The 23,391-nt window shown below is 41.3% G+C and overlaps 3 protein-coding genes across 4 annotated transcripts in view; 1 reads left to right on the forward strand and 2 right to left on the reverse strand.

Annotated features, from left to right (window-relative positions):
* il11ra (interleukin 11 receptor subunit alpha) overlaps nucleotides 1–4,751 on the forward strand; it is a 52,409-nt gene extending 47,658 nt beyond the window's left edge. The window contains exon 12 of the mRNA XM_080510443.1: nucleotides 237–4,751. The gene's annotated coding sequence lies outside the window, so the exon portion shown is untranslated. The remainder of the gene's footprint in view (nucleotides 1–236) is intronic.
* Nucleotides 4,752–7,560: 2,809 nt separating this feature from the next.
* Nucleotides 7,561–11,714, reverse strand: tmem267 (transmembrane protein 267; the record flags this gene model as incomplete). Its single annotated transcript, XM_080510585.1, has 3 exons — nucleotides 11,686–11,714; nucleotides 9,392–9,857; nucleotides 7,561–7,896 (listed from the first exon to the last, which is right to left on the reverse strand). Exons 2-3 carry the CDS (start codon nucleotides 9,797–9,799, stop codon nucleotides 7,561–7,563), a joined length of 744 nt encoding a protein of 247 aa, XP_080366711.1. The 5' UTR covers nucleotides 9,800–9,857; nucleotides 11,686–11,714.
* Nucleotides 11,715–18,026: 6,312 nt separating this feature from the next.
* The window catches only part of cntfr (ciliary neurotrophic factor receptor), a 271,731-nt gene continuing 266,366 nt past the window's right edge, over nucleotides 18,027–23,391 (reverse strand). For both annotated transcript variants that reach the window (XM_080510318.1, XM_080510317.1), the window contains 2 exons: nucleotides 21,534–21,660; nucleotides 18,027–19,696 (listed from right to left, as the gene is read on the reverse strand). In XM_080510318.1, coding sequence (XP_080366444.1) covers nucleotide 19,696; nucleotides 21,534–21,660 — 128 coding nt within the window. In that variant the 3' untranslated portion in view covers nucleotides 18,027–19,695. The remainder of the gene's footprint in view (nucleotides 19,697–21,533; nucleotides 21,661–23,391) is intronic.

The raw sequence follows: 23,391 nt of genomic DNA on the forward strand, positions 1-23,391 counted from the left end.
GATAGCTCGCCAACTTGTAATTATAAGGCTACACACACACACACACACACACACACACACACACACACACACACACACACACACACACACACACACACACACACACACACACACACGCACACACACACAATAGTGTTTAGTTACATTATGACTTATACATGTTTGGTTGAGTCGTGTTTTTTTTCCCTTCCGCATTCCTTTTCTTCTCCACTCACGCTGCTCTCTCCTCGTCTTAGGTTTATTTAAAGCATCTTGTGCCCGTCTTCAGCTCATCCCGGAGGTCCACCAGCAAGGCAGTCTCCACCCTCCAGCCAGTGTTAACACACTGACCGTCCACTACAGTACCCACAATGCATCAGTTATGGGGGCGTGACAAACCCATGCAGAGAACTGATCCTGCAGGTTGAGTTCTGCAAGTTCCCCCAGGACCTAGTCAACACTCACATGGAACTCCACTACCCACAATGCATCAGTGGGGTCAGGCGAGAAAGGCCTTACTTCTGCTGACCTGCGCAGCAACACTTCACCCATCACAGCTGCTTCAGCTGGACTGACTCCTCAGCTCTTTATTTGGAGGAGTGACGTTTTAGAAACCTTTTGAACATTAAAGGACAAGAAGTGCAGCTGGCAACAAAAAAAAAAAGAAAAAAGAACGTCAGGATTGATTTCATTGGGAAAGGGGAAGATTTTATTTTCTGGGACAACTTGCCTCCCGTCCAGGACTCCTCACGTTCTCACACTTTGTTTGAGATTCACTGTGAGAAGGAACACAGACACACGAGCGTCTGTTCTCACATCGACTGACCGACCGACTCAATGCTGTGAAGGAAACATAACTTCTGCCAGTCTCTTTGTGTGTGTGTGTGTGTGTGTGTGTGTGTGTGTGTGTGTGTGTGTGTGTGTGTGTGTGTGTGTGTGTGTGTGTGTGTGCGTGTGTGTGTGTGTGCGTGTGTGTGTGCGCGTGCGTGCGTGTGTATGTGTATGTGTCAGATGCCAAAGCAGCAACTACGGGCATTACAGTCTCCATGTTGTGGGAGGGAAAGGGAGGGGCCAGGAGAGCGCCTCCCAGCCGGAGGGAGATCTATGGACACGGAGGTGGTGCAGGTCGGGTCATACACACTTTTATTTCATGATTTTCATGTCGCATGATACTCCTGTTATGTTGTCTGGCATCTCTGTCGCTCTTTAATATCGCTCTTTAAAAGCCATCCACCCACTGTCGGCACCATGTGTGGAGAGAAAGTTTTGTGGCCTTTCACAATGTCACCAGCATTAAGACACGAGATACACAAGTTCGCAAGTGAGATTATATTGAAGAATGGTTTTAACAACCCTTTAAACGAGATTCAGAAAACTCTTTCTTTTAGCATTTAAGCTCAGACACCTGGCAAATCACCCCCGCCCCCCCTTCGGTACTACGACTGAAGCTTTGCACCTGAACGTCTCGTGGTTGAGGAGTAATTATTGCAGCAAAATAAGCATACTATAAAATGTCATCCAAAACAAAAAAGAAACAGGAACAGTAAGCGACACGGCTCGTAGCAACTGAGCTAATATACTCCCTTGTTGTGTTGTTGTTGTTTTTAATCATTGGAGCCGAGAGAGGTCCTGCAGGTCTCTGCTACTGTTGTGTTTACGGATGTCAGCGCAGAGCAGGATCAGCCATCAGCTGATCAGCTGGACTGGCGTCACGTTTACAGAGCCAGAGCCAAGTACAAACATCCAGTTCTGAGAGGAGAGGGTTTTGTTCAATTTGGAAAAAAAAAAAAAAAAAAAGATTTTTTATAGATTCCACCTTTTTAAAGACAAAGTCTGAGCATTGGCGGTGTGCACAGTGAGCATCAGCCTGCGTATTGAGTTATTTGTTGAGTTATTTCTTTCAAAAGACGCGGTAATGTTACAAATGAGAAAATAAAGATCTGCAATTGCAGATTGAAGAGTTCAAAACGCCTCGTAAGTAGATTAGATAGGAAAATATGAGCAGAAGCTAAAAAAAAAGTTTGAAGCACTTTGTAGCCGTTGAGCGTAAGAAGCCGCCGTCATGCCTGAACGTTGCCGTGGTGACGGATGGATACGTGTCACGGAGACTCGAACTGGGGGAAACTTTGATCGTTTTTGTATGTCCTCAAATTGAAGAGCGTTTTGCTCATCTACTTCTTGGTAGATAAAAGTCATGTTGAAAGTCCCAGTATAAAGAAAGTGACAACTCTATTTCCCACACGCCGTGTTCCCGACAAAACATCTGGAAACACGAGGCACAGCGCGGGAAAGCAGCGCTTCGCGTTCGTCTCGGTGAACCTCAGTGTGAAAATCTCTTTTATCGCAGCAATAATGCGAGTCCATTTCTTTCTCTCGTGGCGAAGTCCACAGGAGCAATAAGTGCAGCTGGTCCACGGTTGCCGCTTTGACGGATTAGTCTTACAGCAGAGACGACATCAATCGTTCGGGTTCGGCTGAAGATAGAAATCCTGCTGGATTGTCTTTTCTTTTTCTTTTTCTTTTTTTTTTAAAATGGAATTGGCAGAGCGAGTCGGTCGTCGACACCAGGCCGCCGTGAAACATTTCTCTTTGTGTCTCGCTGTACCAGCCGAGTATTAACCAGACGTTGCTGGAGGATCCGTGTGAAAATACCTCGAGTGCATCCGCTTGGCTTTCCGACACGTCAACCTCCAACATTTCTTTCTTTCTTTCTCGGTTTGGTGGCTGCTGATCCGAAGCCGCGTCGATCGATTGACTGAATGATTGTTTCAGAAACACAAGGTGCATCGAAGTCAAACTTCACCTTTTGTTTGTTTTTCTAGTTTGACGACCGTATGTTCTCTCAAGCTAGCTCCACATATTATGCATGGATCCAGTTGAAGCTTATTTTTTTTTGTATATTATTGTATATCACACTTTAAAAACAAAACGAAAACAAAATATGTATGTTATATGTGGTGTTTATGTGTAGAGAGTCTGAGAGGAGCTCATGTCTGTACAGCCTCTCCATGTGTATTTGTGTCTTTCTGCCCAGTTATATGAAGCTGTGTTACTGTACGATTACTGTATGGTCAGTGTGGTTACTGAGTTTGTCTTTACAGCCCTTTCTAAAAAATTATTCACCGAAATTTTGGACTTTTTTTTTTTTTTTTTTACCTCAAATTCAATGAAAACCACTTCTGATTGACAAGCAGAAAGTGACAAAAAAAACTGGTAATTTAATTTGACTGAATTCAATTTACTCTTTTAACATCATGCATGTTAAATTATTTCATTTTATCGAGTAGAGAATTGGTCGACTAAGGTCTTTTTTTTTTACGATGTTTCGATTAAAAATGCATAACTTTTGTATTTTTGCTTCAGAAAAGTTCCCCGGCAAAAACACTGAAAACCATGTAGTGAGTATGCCAGGCCACCAGTGGGTGCTGTTGTTTGTTTTTGTGATGAAACCACAGACACGTGCACACAGAGTACAATACACTATAAACATTGACGATATGGGGTCTTTCGTGTGGACAGGCGACTACAGGACATTGTTGTCGTATAAACTGACACAGAAAACGTTGCGTAAACGGGGCCCAAAACAAGTGAGCTAATACCGAGTTGTTACTTTTGAGCTGTTTGTGTTAAAGCCGTGAGGATTCAGGTTGGTTCTTGATGACGTCCGTAACTTTTACACAGCCGGGTCACAGTTGCATATTTGTCTATGGCTGCTCAGGAAACTCCATCATGGATTTACTTTTTTTTAAAATGACAAGTTAAAAAAAACACTCTTCTAAAAAAAAAATGAAGTCCTGCATGTAAACAATCAGACCACAGGAAAGAACCGAGAAAAAGTGTTGTTTGAATTTGGTGGGGAAAAGCTGAGTATTTTTGCAGTAACTAGTAGCGGTATTTCCATCCAAACAGTATCTGTTAACGTAGCAAGACTTTTTTTTACTATTACGTGTTTTTTTGTTTTGTTTCTTTCGTCCTTTGTGGCCATGTTGTGTTTATGTTGACGTGACCACATGCTCCTGTTCTCCGTGTTCCTGCAAAACCAAACAGCGGGGTTAAACAAAAGCCGGTAATAATCAGACTAATGAGAAGAGTCGGGAGGCCGAGCGCGTGTAAACACAAACCGCCGAGGACAACAACGGTAACAACGAGGAACGTGTTCTACGTGTTTACGTGGCTCCGCTCCAACTCTTCAGTGTTATTAAGATCTGTTTGTGCAGCAATGCCCAAAAGAAGAAGAAAAAAAAATGAATCAAGCTCAGAAGTGAGGACTTGGGAGAAGTGGAAGATGCTTTTAGAACACTCGACTTGCATCAATTTAATTAGAAAATATTCTAAAATCTGTTGATTTGACTCATAAAATGTCCTCATCAGGTCACATTGCATCATAAATGCATCATATCGTATAGTAAACTAGATTATATAAACTCAAAAGGACCTACTTATTTCACAGGCAGGGTTTATATTTTTCCAGCAGAAGTTAAGAAAAACAAAATGTATTTTTCCTTGAAAAAGAATGAAAAATGTTTTCTAAATGGGCTGGGATTAATAGTCAAACAACAGCCTTTTTGTGAAAGTTCTGCGTTTGTTGCCATGTCACACAACACTTCAGATTACACTCAGGCGTCCATTCTCAGCTGTACATAATGATTTTGTGTCGTTTTGCTTTATGTGTTTGACAGATATCACCATAAGCTGTTTTTTTTTCTTTTCTTCTTCTCTCTCTTTCTGTCCTGGTATGTTTCTGTCAAAATTAAAAAAAATATTTTATCACACTTTTTCTCCTCACTTTGATTGGCTCAAAACTCATTCTGAGAACGACGTTTCTTTCCCCTGAAGCCGACCCGCCTCTAGTTGTTCTCGCCATCTCTTTCTTGGAGACAAGTTTCCACTGTGACGGCGTCTGACCGGCTGCCTTTTGTTGTCGGTATGAAAAGATGCTTTGAGGACGACCGACGGAGAGGAAATCGCTCTGCTGGGTCGAGTCACCACGCCGTCGAATGCCTCCTCCGACTGCAGACTGCCGAGTCTCCATTGTCGTCTCATTCTGAAACTTTTTCACTGTTTGACAGTGAGCAGTTGTGGGTCGTGGAGTTTTTTTTCCTGGAACTGCAAAACATGTAAATTCTCTGGAAAAAAAGACCAACTGAACTTTAGAAATTGCTCAGCAAAAATGTAGGTTTATTATTTAGTGTCATTGGTACAATTTAGATTCATTAGATCAGTAGGTCTTGTAGATATTTTTTTTTTTTACAGATTTTCCAACTTTAGCTGTTTAATACATCTTGGCTGTCTTAGCCACTTCAGCTACTTAACGTTTTATAGCTGCTGTGCATTTTCTCATGGTGAGAGCAGTTTGAACCAGTCGACCAATTATTTTTTTTCCTACTCCTTTCCCTCTTTCGCTTCATTTTTTCCCTTCTTTTTTCTTTTCCTTTTTTCTTTTCATGGAAGAAAAAAAAACTACTTGCAATTTTACAATCTTATTTTATGCATTTTCAGCTATTCTGGCTGTTTTACTTTATTTAGTGGTTTTTAGCATAGATTAGACTTTTTTTTTAAACAGTGTGGTATGCATAAAAAATAAAAATTAAATACCAAAAATTGTGAAAATGTCGGGGAGCCACGACAGGACCTGAAAAACCAGGGGTTGCATTTTCCTGGAGTCTCAGTCAGTCTCCAGTCAAACAGGTTTCGGTGGGAAAAAGAACAAAAAAACACTTAAGGAAAAAAATCCACACAGGGAGAACATGGAAACTGCACAGAAAGGTTCTTCATCCAGAAATCAAACCAGGGCTTTTCTCACTGCGACGCGACAGAACTAACCACTATACAACATACATAACCTGTTTGTAAATCTAAGTTTCTTTCAGAACAGAAGTTACCTAATAACTTGGTGAACTGAGTGTTCAGTGGGAAGAAAAAATACACCAAAACTTCCACAGGATCTTTTTATTAATTGAGATAAAAGAAGAATACATATGAACTACATGTTACTATTTATACTTCCTAGTGAATAAAACCTAAACTCAGCCACACAAACACGTCTTCACCCAGTGTTTTAAAAAAATATTAACGTGAAGTAAACTCAAAATGTGCAAAATCCAACATGACATAGCGTGAAATGGTCACATTGTAAACAGAAGCTGCATCCGCAGGAGAAATGTGTGTCCTGGTCTGTGTCATTTCTCCTCTGCATCTTCACACGAGTGAAAAAAATAAAAAATAAAAAACTTGTTAAACTTTTATAACATGATGAGCTCCACTTCCAGCTGACTTATCATGACTCATCATCCGGGATCTGATTTCTAATTCATGACTCAGCCACACACTCACATCTGCACACAGATGAAACTTACGGCCGCCACCTAGTGGACGACAGACATCACTACACCCCGCAGCACAGCATCAGCTTCACGAGAAAATAAAAAGTATGACAGGCTCGTTCCTTTTTTTACATTCAGATAACGAACACGAACACGACAGCATCAAGTCGAACAGCACAGGTCAGGAATGTTTCCGTTTTAAATGTTCACTCGAGTCCTTCAGAGAGGAGAAGGACTGAAAATGTCCGGGAGCCTGAGAGCAGCTCAGGAAGCAGGTTTCACTTGGAGGCACCGTGAAGCCCCGGAGCTCTTCCTATTCCATCTGATCACCTCTCCGACTGTTAAACCAACCGTCTCCCTGACCTCCTGCACTCAAACAGCATCACCTTTCTCTGAGCGCACAAGGGCGAAGAGGTTAGTGTCAAAATTCAAAAAGTGAGAATAAATAAATAAACAAACTTGGCAGGTTTGGAGCAGACTGCGGTTCAAAAAAAAAAAAAAAGTAAAATAAATCAAATATTTGAAGTGAAGCATATCAGGGAATTTAAAAGACAGATTAAAAGAAAATCTGTTAAAATGAAAAAGCCTTGTAAAATATTCGCAAAAATTCTGATTTCCTTTCCAGAATTGTCACAACGAAAGTGCAAAATGTAAAACAGACCAACAGTATTTGATTCAACTTAATTCCAACATGGATGTTACCATAAATATACATTTAAATTACAGCATTCATTATAGCTTGACAGCTAACAAATTCCCTTATTTCACAATGTAAACTTAAACATAATTTATAAGAGTGCATAAATACAGTCAGGCTGTTTGAGAGGATGAAGTTTGGGTGTGAAAAGTGGAAGCCGACGCGGCGACCGGACAAGATTGAGGAAGTGGATCCGCTGTCGGTTTCACAGGTTCGAAGAAGGAAAGTTATTTCACTTTAATTACAGCATCAGATAAAAATAAGAAACACTGACATGAAGTGATTAGCGAGATAATCCTAAATATCTACGTCTGGGATGAGGGTGTGGTGACGGGTCTCATCGTGTTCATGAGGAGGCAAGTCGGAGCTTTAAAGGGTCGCTCTCACAGGCGAGCGGCGCCGCCCGCATCACTGAGCAGAGCTCAAGATTCCTCCCATATTGGCACGGGTTCCTTTTTCAAAAGGAGTTTGTCGCTTTACTTTTTACTTCCTCCCAGCGTTTCCAAGTACCTGAACGTCATCTCCATCGCGAACGGAGAGCGGCGGGGCGTGTAGGCGGGGCTAGACGTCGATGGCCACGCCGTGCTTGGTGGAGATCACGTCCCTGGTGCCCGTCAGGTACATGAGCACCGAGCAGAGGTGGGGCAGCGTGGCCGTGGTGCTTACGTACAGCCAGTAGGGCAGCGGCGCCGTGTTGCCGAACGGACACACCCACAGGCCGTGGCGCACGGCGTCCCGCACGTGGTGCGTCGCCATGGAGATGAACAGCATCCAGGGCAGCGAGCACCAGGCGTCTTTGAGGCGTCCGACCCACATGAGGAAGCGGAGGGAGAGGCAGATGATGGGGATGAGGGAGGAGCAGTGGAGGGGCGGGCGCTGCGGGAGGGAGACGGCGGCCTGGGAGGGACACAAGAGCCAATCAGCCGAGAGCATCACAGACGCCATGTTAACGTGGCACTAAAGGAGGGAACGTCACTCCTCACCGCTTTAGAGTGAATCTGGTGGAATTTGCTGGAAACCTTCCACATGAATAAGTGGGAATTTATGGGAATACACAAGAATAAACCACAAAATTAATAAACTGAAATTTAGTAAAGAAGTTAAAGTTATTTCAGCAATATCCTGATTTCAAAACCGATTAATTTAATTGCAGCTGAAGATCTGGCATTCCTACATCACATGCACACATGACTATTCATTTCGGTTTTATTCTGAAAACAGTAAAAGAAAAAAAGAAGAGCTACATTGCAGAAGTGAAGCTAATGTGGTCAAAAAGGAGTAGTAGGAAGCACAAGTCCTGGACTGATGAAATTAAGTGGGAATATATTTAACAAATTTAAAGCAATAATAATGTTCAACTTACAAATATCCCATAGAAATGTTAGGAGCGATGAATTCAATCATTTACGATGCAACGCAATGCAGACGTGGACATTTCTGCTTCCATGCAGCGACAACCCCGTAATCCATTCTAATCTTTATATTATATATATATTTCAAACATTTCCCACCCTTCATGGCAAATACCCTGTGGTGGATTAAGAAAATATACAGAGTAAAATAACCAGATTAATGTGTTTAAGTCTGCATCAGCTACGCATTTATAAGAATCAAAGGTCAACTTGTGGATGCATGTTGCAGCTACACAAGGAAAAAAAAACAAACAAACATTTATAACTTAAAAGTGTTTCCATTTAAAATAAAGCAATAAAATATCATGTAGCTGTCAAACAGTATAATGTGATGCTATCTAGCTTCTGTTTCTGAAGTAATTTAAAAGTAGATGTGAACTTTGCTGAACGTATCTGATGTTCTTTGATACTTTGTTTCATGTTCACTTACACAATATCAAGCCGTAAAAATTTATAAAAGTTAAGTTATTCTTCACTTTGTACTGCCATGATATCGTTTCAAAACATCCTGCAGGGAAAAAGAGTTTCCAGCTCTTTAACTGTGATGTTGAGCAAAGGAGGCTTTGAAAAGCTGAGGCAGCCAGAAGAAAGCTGTTGGTTTGAATTTACCTCAAGAAGGAGAACATTTCCCTCCAGAAGCTGCAGGTGGTTTTTATAACAGTGGAAGAGTGCGTGTTTTTACAAAACCCTCATGTCAACCAAGAAATCTTCCAGGTGTTTCTCGTTGATCACGCATGAACTGATTGAGGACTTTTTAACTCCTCACACTGTGAGAGTTGTTTTCCTGCTGCTTCCAGTATTTACTCGCATTTTTCCCGGAGCGAATCGGTGGCAGGAAGAGGAATGGAGCTGAATCGTCAGCCTCCTTTGGAAGAGGAAGGAGTCAGAGACGAGCGGTGATGGATGGTAAAGCCCCCCCCCCCCCGCAGTGAGCCCGGTGAAGTGAGCCGTGGATGTGGAGGCGGTGCGGTTGGTCTCACCTTGAGCGACAGGGACCCGGCCATGTAGAAGTGGTCCAGGTCGATGATGGAGGCCAGCAGTCCGGCCAGCAGGACCTCGTACAGGTCGCTCTTCTTCCTCAAGCCGATGACCACCGCCCACGACCACAGCCCCACCAGGCCGTGCGTGGCGTTGTCCAGCACGGCGCGCAGCCACAGGTGGTTCTGGATGACGGACAGCTGGAGGGCGTGGTCCGCCGCCACGCAGAACATGCCGAGTCCGGCCGAGGCCAGCAGCGAGGCGGAGCTGAAGGTCTGCAGCAGGGCCTGGGCCTTCTCCGTCTCCACGGCCAGGCTGAGGGGCAGCGGGCCGCCGTCCCCCCCGAGCCCCGCGCCCAGCAGTGGGGACGCCGAGGGCGACGAGTCCAGCTTGGAGTAGAAGCCTTGCATGCTTGACGGATGGCTGGAGCGGCCAATCGGTGGCGAAGGTCAGCAGCGTTCAGACAGACTGGGGAGAAAAGGAGGGAAGGATGGAACCTTGTTATCGCCGACGTTCAGGCTTAGTGCCTTTACTTTCAATTAAAAAACACAATTCTTCCCCTTCTGAGTCCAAACTGCTCTGACTTCCAGGATTTTATGAAACCCGGAGGACTGAGAACAGCCTGTTAGTGTCGGCTCCAAACAATAAAACTGAGAAATGAGCCTCACGGCGAGAAGTCCAAAACAACACTGAACAATTAGTATCAACGGGGGAAGAATGGATTTCTTAATACAATGAAAAATATTAAAAGGCATCTGAGTGCAATTTCTTACTTCTAATCACAGTGATAGAATGTGCAATAATCCTACTTAGCATTTACTGATTATTTTTCAGATTTTTTTTTTTTTGTCAGAATGATAAACAGGTGACTTTTTTTTTTTTTTTTAATGAAACTACTTTTATCTTGATTGAGGACACATGCTTACTGTGGCATCTGGAAAAAGTCACACAGCATGCAACATATAAAGTTTATTTCATTAACGTGAGCTCCAGTAATCTTTGATTGATTCTGGAGGTTTCAGCAGTTTTCAGTACTTTCATGGAGAAAACATATTATATAGTATATATATATATATATTATTAGTATACAAACTTTGTAAAAGAAATAATTCCTCCACTGGAGCCACACAGTACATTCAGATCAATGGTCAGGATATTAAGCTGCAGTCAAGCACATTAATCACACAATGTTTATCTGGAGATGCTGTGACGAAAGTAACACCGTGTTTCCACGTTTTTAGTGGAGACCCGCAGGGGTTAGTGGAATATATAGCGCCTGAATATGCAGTGTAGGGAATTAGACAATGTATACATGTAAAGGCGAAGGCGCAAATGTACCTGAACTCGTAGAAATGTTTACATGCATTCATGCTCTGCAAATTCAACATGACTGAATTTGAATCCATATGAAAAATTGTGATTAACTGGAAAATAAAAGTAGCTTATATCATGAAAATATTCCAGATCGAGATCAGAAGTCACAAAGAAATCATACGTTCTAAACAATGATCAAAAAACAAGAAAGTCTACAGAACGCTCCGATTCTGAAACACGGCTGATGGAATCTGCAGAAAATACAAGAGCACAGCCTCGTCACTCTCGGGCGGCATTATTTTGGGGCATGAATGAAAGTGATGATATTAAGGGAGAACAACTCTCAAAGCACAAATCATCTAGTGATCGTATTCATCACAAATCATGACGTTATCCTTAAACAACAACAACAACAGTATAGCATCATGTCATGTGTTCATTGAATATCATTCAGCCCTAATGTAAGCCAGACTTTGATGTTTATTGTGTACATCTTTACATAATTGTCTCTTATACGTAAGGGTAAAATCTGAAAACAACTCATCAGGAATGATTGTCCACATAGACTTCATTTAAGAAAAGACTTAAAAGACTGGCTGTTTGTTTGACAAGGTTTAATTTGAATAAACATAACAGCCATAATTTCAAATCGAGAAAACTGAAACAGAGGTCTGTCTCAACCAAAAGCAGGGTACTAATAATTGTCCTCAAATCTATTTATTGTTGTTTCAGAATGTTAAATAAAATAGTTTGTTGGCTGGCTGAAAATGTATCTATATTGTAAGTCATAAGAGGAAGAAAAAAAACAGGATGGAGATGTTGCACAAGAGCTGTTCAGCTCAATGTCATCATCATTTACATAAGAAACAAAGCAGATGACGATGACACACACACACACACACACACACACACACACACACACACACACACACACACACACACACACACACACACACACACACACACACACACACACACACACCAGAGGGACTTGATATTTTTAATGTTAGGATGTCATCTTGGCTCTCAGAGCTCCTCTGTTGTTTACAGCTGCTGCTTCTCCCTGCAGAAGACACATCCTCCAACATCAAGCTGCTCTCTATGAAAATTTAATTAGCTGGTTATTTCTGTCGCCGGCTGGCAGCTCCCTGTTACCCGCCGGTATCTCGCACACTCGGTGGCCTCTCCCGGAGTAACGTTACTCCGTTACATGCAACGTTACTCCGTTACAGTCACGTCAGGAGGAGTTAGTTGACCTTATGGAGGATGCTAGCTGCGAGCTTAGCTAACAGTGACTGAGGAGCCGCTTTGTGTGGGCGGACAGCAGCTGTCGCTACGGAGGGTTACACAACGTGACACGCGCCGCTCCTCGCTGTAACAGATAACGCTAACATATGTCGGTCAAATGAGATGCTTGAGAAGCATTTGTGGAGAACAAGTAGGAAGATAAAGAGATACTCACCCCATCTCTACGTTATGCTGAAGCCGGGGTGTCCACTCTCTGATTCTACGGTGCTTCGCTGTAGCGTTAAAAGCTCATTGACGCTCTGCTGCCACCTGTCGGCCAGTGGTGGAGCAGCATACATCCGTTGGAAAGGAAAGGAAAGGAAAGGAAAGGAAAGGAAAGAAAAATGCAAAACCATGTAAGGTTCAGCATTTACCTTGAGTAGCTTCATTGATCAGCACACTGTTTATGTAGGCCTCCTGTGTATGTGCTGATTTATATGGAGGTAGAATATGAAGTAGATTTTTTTTCTCTCCACAAATACAACACCACACTTACACATTCACAAATTCTTAGTTTCAAGTGCACAAATCTTTTTTTTTTTTTATATAAGTCACAGATTTAAAAATTGACATGCTCAAAGTTTCCCTACAGTTGTTGCAGTACACTGGTGAAAAATATATTTGCGCTCCTGAATTAATGTGAATGGTTTTTTTTTATTGACGTGTGCATGAAATACATTAAGATAGCTCATAGAAGGTTCTTACTTTGAATGAGTGATTTAAATGAGTGATTCTGTATCCATGACGACAATTGTATATTACCCATTACACTCCTGTTTTATATCAGTCTGTTTACTTGTTCTCATTACATTTATAACTACATCACGTTAGCAGTGTTTTCTTCATTTTTTCACAACATCAAATTTTGATTCCTACCCCCAAAGACAGTACTCTCCCAGGCACAGCTGTCAGCAGTCGTTTATGGGGGGACACATTTAATAGGTGGTCAATAGATTTGACTTTTTTATTAAGTTTTTCTTAAAGCTTTCAGATTGTATCCTTTTTGATGCCTTTCTCAGTCACCTTTTTTTTTTTTTAATGTATTTTCATTCTTTCCATGTGAAGCACGGTGAATTGCCTTGTGTCTGAATAGTGAATAGCTCAAACTGAACACCCAGAATTAAAACATCCAGGTAATTTTGATACCAAAAGCTTTGACTTTAACATGAACACCTAAACTGTAATATAACACAATCATCACAGGTGTCTGGATTATTTTTTTTTTTTTACGATGGCCGTGGTCCTTCAAAATTCAGAAACATTGAATCCAGTAGACTTTCAAAATATATATATAATAAAATATAATAAAATAAAAATATATTGCCTCATAAAAATGATTCATGTGATCATTCACAATGACACTGCATATAAGTTAAAGTACTTGTACAATTGAAAGAGCTTCTACTTAGTGTCTGACATGATCTATAATGTTTCAGGCACATTATGTTGCATACAAACAACATGGTGTTCATTGGAAATTTGGAATAGTGTGTATGTGGAACATTTAAAAAATACAAGTCTGGAAAATGCAGCATTATTGTGAATACAAGACTTTCCTGTAGCTAAAGTGATAAAGAACATAGAAGGTTACAATGAAAATGACTTTTCAAAAGGCTTGAAATAGAGTTGAAGTGCCCACACCAGCCATTTAGTCTACATAAAAATGAAAATAGTGTTTCTGAGGTGAATCTGACAGTTCTTTGCTCCAGGCAGAGATATTTTATTAGTCCCCCTTTTTCACATCAACAGAACCTGCTGAGTGGGGGATTTTCAAATAGGTGTGTCTGTTCTGAAACCTGCCATGCAATAAATAATGAATTGCACCACTTATATAAAAATCCAATTTTAATAACGTCTCCATTAAAGATCTGAGATTGTATCTGCAGTGACAAGTTGAATCCCTTTAATAGGATGTCCTCTTTTTAATGGGATGTATTTAATTTGCTTCCTTCATTCCGTTGTATCTCTGTAGGTAGTCATTCAAAATGTCAATCATGTTGTCATTTTCCTTCCTCTATTCATGCTCCTCCAGTCCTGAAATGATGCCTATCGAGGGATTTTGGTCCGAACTTGCCTTTGTTCCGCTTCCATGTTTAAACAGACTCCAAAGCTGTTAAGCAATTATGATCATGTTTTAATAATATGTATTCTTCACTGATGTGATCCTGACCTCTTTCTGCTTGGAGGAAGTTTGAATCTAATTTGCTCAATGTGCTGCTTCACTCTCTTATCTACATACTTTAAATCTCATTTGATGCTCGCCCGGTCTGAATGTAGACACAGAAGGATGAACGAGGAGTAACGCGGGTTGAAGTTTGTGTTGCAGGTCACATGGTTTGTTATAGAAAAGAGGTCAAAAGGCTTCTAAGTAAATCAGTTGGATAAAATCCTCTGAAAGAATATAGTTTATTGCAATGACCTTGCTTTTTACATTTTAGTGTATTCAAATCCAGTATGAGAGCAGGTGAGTTTTCGTCACCTTGAGACAAACCACCACAATGTTTTAAACTAAGAATATTTGTATTATACACATTTTAAGGTAGAGTAAAAGAGATGTCCAATTATGGAATTTTGGTTCCTCCTGCTCAGATGCAACAAAGGACATTAAAAAATGTGTGATTGCATTCAGTCGGCAAATGTCTGACAACCATAAACCATAGAATTACATATAATCCATGCAGAAGAAATAATTTTGAAACCATCTTGCAGGAATGTGATTTTCATCTTGTTTTTTTATCAGTTCTTGTTCTGTGTTGGGTATGCATGCGTGCAACTCTCTCCCCCACTATCATCCCTGAGCTCAGTCTGGATTTTTTACTGAACAAACATCGTTCCGATTGGACTTGTTAATCTTGCAAAAATGTTTCAATTCCCTTGAACTGTCTCAGTCTCAACATCCTGTCCAAGAAGATAATCACATTCATCAAGAAGGATCATCTTCAGTGGTTTGAGGAGAAGCGTCACTTGGATGCACAGTTTGTAATTGCAACGTGACCTCCAGGCAATCCAGCACTTGGCGGAAATAATTCCCGACCACTGCTGTCAACTGCATGTGTGAGCGAGATGTGTTCTGTTGGCAGGATGTATTGGAGCAGTCCTGTGATCGGTTAACTCGAGAGAGAAAAAAACACCATCAGGATTGACGCCACCTGGCCAGTTTGAAATCCAGAGCTCACTACAAAACCCTTCCAGGAACTGCTTCGCCTCCTGAAGGTTTTTTTTTTTTTTACACGTATCAGGTCCAAACCACATGAGGTTTATTTAAATATTATCTTAGTAGATGGAGATAAATATCTCCTGGCTTTAAATGAAATCAGCACCACGGACAGAGACTTGGAGATTAATTCTGAGTATTTAAGCGCCACAGACAAGCGCACTGAGGGCAAATTTTCTCTGTTGCCCTCCTGTGGCCAAATCAGAGACACAGTTCTTCCATATATCCATCTCATTCCGTTTAATCTATCTATCTATCTATCTATCTATCTATCTATCTATCTATCTATCCATCCAGCCATCCATCCATCAATCCTGGAGCTTCATTAAGTTATGAAATACAAAGAACCTCAATTTGACATGGTTTTATTCTATAAAAAAAAAAAAAAAAAAAGATGAAATACAAATGCCAAAGGATTGTTCACACCGTGTTTGTCTATAGCTGAGACTTGGATTCAGATCAGAGCTTTGTTTGAAAGAAGAATTCAGGTGGAAGAGTTGAGGTGAAATTGAACTTCAGGTGAATTTCTCCACCTGTGCAAAGGTTTAAAAACAACTTTGGGAAATGTGTGAATGTGCACAATAAGCGAGTCAGGAGAAGAAGCGACGGAGAGGCAAAAGGCCAGGTGTTTAAAGAGGTGAGAGCCAAAAGTACGAGGGAGGCAGAGATCGTGTCATTCATCCAGTTCTCAGTGAAAGGTCAAACTAGTCATTAGAGCGGAGCACGGCGCTCACAACTGACACACACACACACACACACACACACACACACACACACACACACACACACACACACACACACACACACACACACACACACACACACACACACACACACACACACACACACACACACACACACACACACACACACACACGCTTGAGGTTAATGTGGATCACATCATTATTGCAGACAAAGGGAGCATGGCAGAACATTCCAATTGTAACTTAATTAAAGTTTTAAAGCTTCCAATGTATGTTTTCAACAGTATTTTGCGGACGTACGAGCAGCGGAAAGTTACATGTACAATGCAGAGAACAACAAGGGCCTTAGAATGAGAACACGCCCACAGTTTTACCCTTCGTGTTTGTTTCATGTGCTGTCATTGGGAGTATTAATTGAGTTCTCATTGGAACCCACTTAAAAAAAGGAAAGGACAGGCTAGTATAAGCAAGGGATGAGAGGGAAGGAAGGAAAGAGTAATGAATGCAATACCCAAGCAAGCAGATACACCCCACTACACACGCACATACGCGCACGCACGCACACACGCACACACACACACACACACACACACACACACACACACACACACACACACACACACACACACACACACACACACACACACACACACACACACACACACACACACACACACACAGACTGAGGACTCCAGCTGACAGCTGTTAGATGGTGTATTGATTTGTCCTCGCTCTCCAAATCAGCCTGCCAGAACTTGTCAGAATAATGAAAGAAAGAGAACTCGAGAGAAGGAGGAGAGGCTGCGAGACACATCCGACCGAGACAGAGAAGAGTGAGAACTAAAGGTCACAGAGCAGAGTCGGACCCACAGCATCTCCCCTCACCCTCATCCAGTTTCTCTTTGACTGGACCTTGGCGAAATGGACATTTTTTAACTGTGAACTAATGCCTGGGATTCTGCAAAATGCAAAGAGGAGATATAAAATCCATAAAAAGATTGGGAGAGATTGTTGAACATTCACCAATTGTGCTCAAATAGATAAAAGATGATGGTTGTAGATATATGGCAATAGTTATTTGTGAATGAAGCAACTGAGTTTGTGTAATGTCGACTAACATCCCCGAGATTTAGGGTACAATCCCCCCCCCCCCCCCCCCAGTGTGTTGAGGCAGTTCAAATGGTTAAAATATCTCATATAAATTAAGTCACTTTACCTTATACAGGACACAAAACCTACAGTTATCAGTGAGACCCCAATAGAGTTTCCAATAACATTCAGCAAACACGTGTGTATTTGATAACATTTTGATATAAATAGTAATCCATTACATCTCCATTGTTGTAACTCTGGACTCTTGTTTAATCAAAACCAACATATTCAAACTCCAGATGATCTGAAAACAAGACAACTTCAAGGCTTTATCTATCGAGGGGTCTGGATAGGGGTCTCTGGGTCGAACCAGTGGACCAAGTCACAAAGCCAATTTCAATCCATTTCCATACAAACCGATGTAGTTTGAGAGTTCCGAGCACCGTCGTCAAGTAAACAGACTCCCAAAATGTAATGAACGTTTTCCATTTTTACTTACCACGATGATAACCACTAAAGGTCACCTTTTTGCCAACTCGCAAGAACAAACAAATAAAAAACCTCAAAATGTTAATAACTGCAACTTGTACCTAGGTACAACTTCAAGTTGTACCTAATCTACTTTACATCCCCGATAACAGAATTGTCATAGCTGGAATCAGTATTAGGAACTACAAAAATACCCGCAGCTGAAAGCAGTGATAGAATAATATATCTTCCCCAAACAGTGACTCAATCCCAACCTCAGATCCCAGCTTCATAGATCACTCAGTGAATGCCAGTGCAGCTCGTTCGAGTCTGTAAACACATTTATCTTTGTGAGAAATACAGCATGCGAGTCCCGAAACTCCAGGAAACTTGAAACGAAGCTGAGTTTGTTTTACGGCTGCATGATGAATGTTCCCTGACACCTCACACTAACTGTGTTTTATTACATTGTGTGTAATCAAGATCAAGCAGTCAGCAGGGATCGACGCTCCTGACATGTTCGGCGTCACTCGCGAAGGCAAAATGAGGCACAGTTCATTGTGAAATGGTCACATTTAATGGTTGAAACCTGTCATTGTATATACATCTATAAAAAAGACCCCAGGTACAGGTTACGACATTCTACCGCTAATACATACATTATTATTATTATTAAATAATAAACTTTTTGTTCAATGTTAAAGTTACATATCATAGTTTACAAAATAGGATCAAGGAGAATTAAGCCATTATGAATGCCTGAAAATAAAATAAAAACCCAAAACAAACTATATGTGTCTTTTTATTATTTGTCCGTCGAATAACAAAAAAAAAAAAAAAAATACAATAAACACATCAGAATTCCTTTGAATAACATAATATTAACTGGTGATATTGGCTATTGAAATGTAAACTGCAAAAAGACATCTGTAAAGGCGTCAGAGTTTGGGAAAGCAAACTGTTATTTGTGGTGTTGTATTTTACAGCACAGCGCAGGATGGAAAACCAACAGAGCTCATATCAGTAATCAGCTGTGTGGCCGTCAATACAAACTCAGACCGAAAACAAATGGGTGGGCAAAGAGTTGTTCAGTCTCAAATTCACTTTATTCATTTTTTCCCCCCCAACTGTTGAAAATGTTTTAGTTTGTCTATTTTTTTTTTGTTCTTTTTTTTACAATCCAGGTCCTCCTCGCTGGTCGCGCCAAGCACAATATAAAGCTAGGTGTCTAAATAAGCCGGACTACTGTTACTGAACTCCTCAAAGTGTTAGTCCTCGTATCAAAAAAAAACGTCTCGGTCCACCGGTGGGATTCTGTTGCTGGAGGCGTGCACGTCTCAAGTCTGATCGACTTGACTTTCACCCTTTTGTTTTTGTTGTTTTCTGTGGCTTCTTAAACGGTGGGTTTGCACAAACAAGGAGCTGCAGGGTTCCTCCAATCTGTCCCATGTTTTGATTCATGGGCGCACACACACGCGCACACACACCTTTCGGGGGGGGGGGGGGGGGGGACCCACAATATGGAGACAGGCACAGGCTTCGGGAAGCTCAATGAATCATTTGTGGAACCATTTTGTTAAGGGGGAGGTGGGAGGGCGGGCGGGTGGGTGTAGTTGAGTCTTTGGCATGATGATTAAGCTGTATATAAGGAGGGGGGGGGCGCGCTACTACAGCCGCACATGCAAACACACAAGCCCTATATGTGTGTGCTTGTCTGTGCAGCACTGCCATTTTTAAAAGAATGTGAAAAGAAAAGAAAGACTATCAATTAATGAGAAAAAAAGAGCATAAAAGGTAACAAAGGGGATGTTGTTGTTGTTTTTCTTTTGTCTGTTGATTGAGGACTTGATTTTCTTGCTCTGAAGAGGAGCTTCCCAAAGTGAACTGAGCAATTCAGTCTGCTGTGACTCGTCACAGCCACCAGGGGGCAATATGAGACTGTTGTTGTGATTGTTGGTGCTCCTGTCACTGTTGTTGATGATGATGATGATGTCACGTCCAAAAGTTCCTCTGAAGAATTTCCTTTGTCACCATTAATCAAAAAATGCTGAGTTGCATCATCATCGTCTGATATCATGTCTAAATAATTTTGGCGAGTAATTGCGTGATGGACAGAAATGATCAATGCACTGTATCCTTGAAACATGTGCAAAATAGAAAAAACACCAGCCTCCTCCTCTTCATCTTCCTTCAACTCCTTGCACCCTTCAGGATTGAGACATTTCGATCTGGAGAAAGAGAAACAAGCACAGGTTAGACAGAGGAAGCTGAATCACATGCAATGATCAGAGGCGTTCTCATGATCCTCCACGCATCTGTGTCATTTTGCTTTCTGTGTGTCATTTTATGCGCTTTTCCTCATTACCACTCCACTTTTGCATTTCTGAAGCAATTAACTTTCACATCTGATGCACACTGATCCTTGTCTGGATGAACCTCATCTAAATAAAGCCACATCTGGATGTGTGCACAGGAACAGTCGGTGAGGATGACGATCGTTCCCTTCATCACGCCGTTTGATCATCACCCCGAGTACGTAATTCTCTCCACTTTCAGGTCAAAATGCTCATGTGCTACTCAAGAACCGACTTGAGAAGCAGCCATTCTGAGTCAAACATATGAATTGAGGAATGAATTTGCTCCGTGTTTTGCAGAAAGTCATGAAATCGTACTGTATGTGACATGGGTGGATGGTGGGTGGGGGTCACTATGAAGGTCACTACGTAGGCTGATAGAGACTTGATACAAGTACTTTATATGTTCACCAGTGTAAAACTTCATATACACTATTGGCACAAGTGCTTTTCATATTTATTATGATTTGGTTGTTAATTAAAATGTTTTAAAATTATTTATTGAGGGTGAAAATATAAATAACAGTTAGTTAGTTTAAATAAGTAAGTTGATTCTAATGGCTGATATCCTAATTTTCAGTAAAACTAACAAGTAAGATGCATAAAGGTTAACTATCTGTTTCTTGTTCATGAATGTTAATGAAATCATGAAATATATAATGAAATAAGTAAATACAAACAATAATACAAAATATACAAATGTTACTTCAAAACTGTGCTGCAGTAATGTATTTAGGCAAGCTCAATATATTGCTGCCCCAGGTCCTGTCATACAGTCTCGTTTAACGTCAATGAAACAGAACAAGAGCATAATGACGAATACATTACAACTCAGAAATTCAGTTTTAGCTTAGCTACACAGAAAAACTCATTTAAAGGAACTTTTTCAGTGAATCAAAGCTGTTCTATTGTACTTCTCTCCAGACTAATGGACTCGCCCTCCGGCAGGCCACATTTAGCTCCATGTTGGACACCCATGGGTTCATCTATTCAACTTCTATACCCATTGCATCTAAGTTTCAGGGACTGTATCCAATCCCGCACGCAAATGTGCACACACAGAGGGTCTTGCAGTGTGGCGAGAGTGCTGATCATAGCATCTTTGGAGCAATCCTTAATCTAAGTCTGTACACTTTGGAGTAGGCTGTTGGATTTTTATTTATTCATTTATTTATTTTTTGTAAACGGGCAGAAAAGATGTATTGCACACCAGCTTTTCAGTCACACAAACAAGGTATATAATCAGAGGAATGGCATGAAAGTGCCATAACTATAATTACCCGATGAAAAATGTTGCTCGCACACCTGTACATTTGATTCAATGCCGATCTGTGGCGTTTAATATTTCAAGCATTTACATTTTCAACAGCACACCTGCTACGGTTTTTAGCATGATTTATAGTACAAGGCCTGTAAAATTAATGAAATGGGACAGCTTTGAATCGAATTTTGTACCTCGATCCCTTCGGGGGGGGTGGGGGGGGGGGTGTCCTGCAGAGAATACGAGGAATAATACAAACTCACACAACTGTTGCAGCTCTCAGCCTATTAAACATTCTCTAGATGTCGACATGCATGTACCGACCTGCCGATACGCAAGTGAGCGGGTCGGTTTGTAATCGAAGCAAGGATGACGGGCTCTTGTGTGTGTGTGTGTGTGTGTGTGTGTGTGTGTGTGTGTGTGTGTGTGTGTGTGTGTGTGCGCTCTTACCACATGAACAGCAGCAGCATTCCTAACAGGAGAGGGGAGAAGAATGTGAGGACCCTGGCAGCTCTGCCCACTGGTGGTTCAGCCTTCTGTGGTGCGTTGGAGGACGGTATCGGGGAGGTCTTTGTCTCTGCACACAATTAAAAAAATAAATAAATAAAAATCCACAATAAACCTCATGTGCATTTCGGGTAAATAACTGAACAACTTGAATTCCTCAGTTCAGATTCGCCCTTCACTTCTTTGCATTCTTGCTTTGTACCGGCGGGTTGAAACGTTCAAGACGTCTCACTGATGAATGGCGGCTGAAAAGTGCTCATCGTACCGGGAAGAAGCAAACGGCGAGGAAAGTACAGTGAAGAGCCAAATCAATTCTAATCTGCAAGCGCAATCAATAGAAGACTTGTCAAGGCAGTTATGAAGTGAACTGGATGAAAAAAGTAATAATTTCATTCATGCTAAAGCCACTGGGGGAGACAAAAGGACACGGAGAGGGATGGGGCGGATGCTGTGTTACTGGAAACTGATATGGAAGAAAGAGACCGAAAACCCAAAGTAAATCAGGGGTGAAGAGAACATAAAGGTAAACTGAAGACATTGAGATGCACATTGCAGCAGTTAAGACTTCCCTGAATAAAGCCTGATGAAGTGTTTTTGTGGTTGAATCAGTTTTTAACCAATATTACACCTCCAGATCTTAAATCACATAAAGACATCCATAAACCAAATAAAGTCATTTCAGTCACAAAGACTTTTCAGCCTCTCCCCACTCAAGGCCTCACGTGACTTTGACGTTAAAAAAAATTTGAGAACAATAAATCAACCTTATTAAACTCGGCTGACATTGATGTCTGTCCAGACTCGTGAGAAACATCGTGGAAAAAAGTGACCTTCTCCAAGTTCATCCTGGAGTCCGAGGTAGTGTCTGTGCCAGATGAAAATTAAATCTCCTGGAGGTATTCCTGATAGAGCCCATTCACATATTAGAACGGACCACAGGTCACAGTCTCTTTTGACCACCATAATCTGATCAGCCAAAGCTGGGGTTCATGTGACCATTTGTTACAAACTGGAGGACGTTTTTCTAAAAAGCCTCAGACATTGTGAGACAGACTATCGCTCACTGAGACATTCGTGTCCCACCCAGATCTTTCTACAGTCCTTGGACCAACTTTGGCAAAAAAGTTCAACTTCTGAGTTCCCCTGCTTAGTTTTAGTCTGTGCCTTTTATTCTAACTGGCTGATTTTATTTCCATAGAGTTTCAATAGTCGACAAAGTTCTGTGAATACATGAAGATATTCTATATGAAGTTCACTATTTGGAACAGAAGATATTTATTTAGAATTATCTATTTAAAATCTCCAAGTAGCCTCAAATTAATGTTCAGGATATGTGGGAGGAAACTAAATCAACTGGGGCTCCCAGGCAGACCTACAACCAATTAAAAATCTCACATTCACCCCAAGCTTGGAGTGAACTGGTGAAACTGACCTGCAGGCTGGATTAATGAGTTTTGTTTTGTGTTCGATGGTGACAAAGTTGTACCAAGTGTGTCCAGCTCTGTATCTATGTATTTAGCAGAGTCACTCTGCTCCGCGTGCTCAACATGTGGGGTTCCACACGTGGCTTTCTGTATTTAATTCAAACCTTTGATCTGTTTCGCGCTGAGTTGTTTAACACCGGCGCCAAAAATGAAGAAGCGTCCTGAAGGTATTCTGAGGATTTCAGTAATCAAGACAACTGATCTTTGATGGTATTTTTAATTTGGACCAAATTTGAAAAAATTTGAAACATGAATTTGTTTATACAAATGGACAAAAAACAGACCATAAAATGGACCAGCAACTTGTTAACAGCTCA

This window comes from Blennius ocellaris (genome assembly GCF_963422515.1).
Source record: "Blennius ocellaris genome assembly, chromosome: 15".
Taxonomy (NCBI): domain Eukaryota; kingdom Metazoa; phylum Chordata; class Actinopteri; order Blenniiformes; family Blenniidae; genus Blennius; species Blennius ocellaris.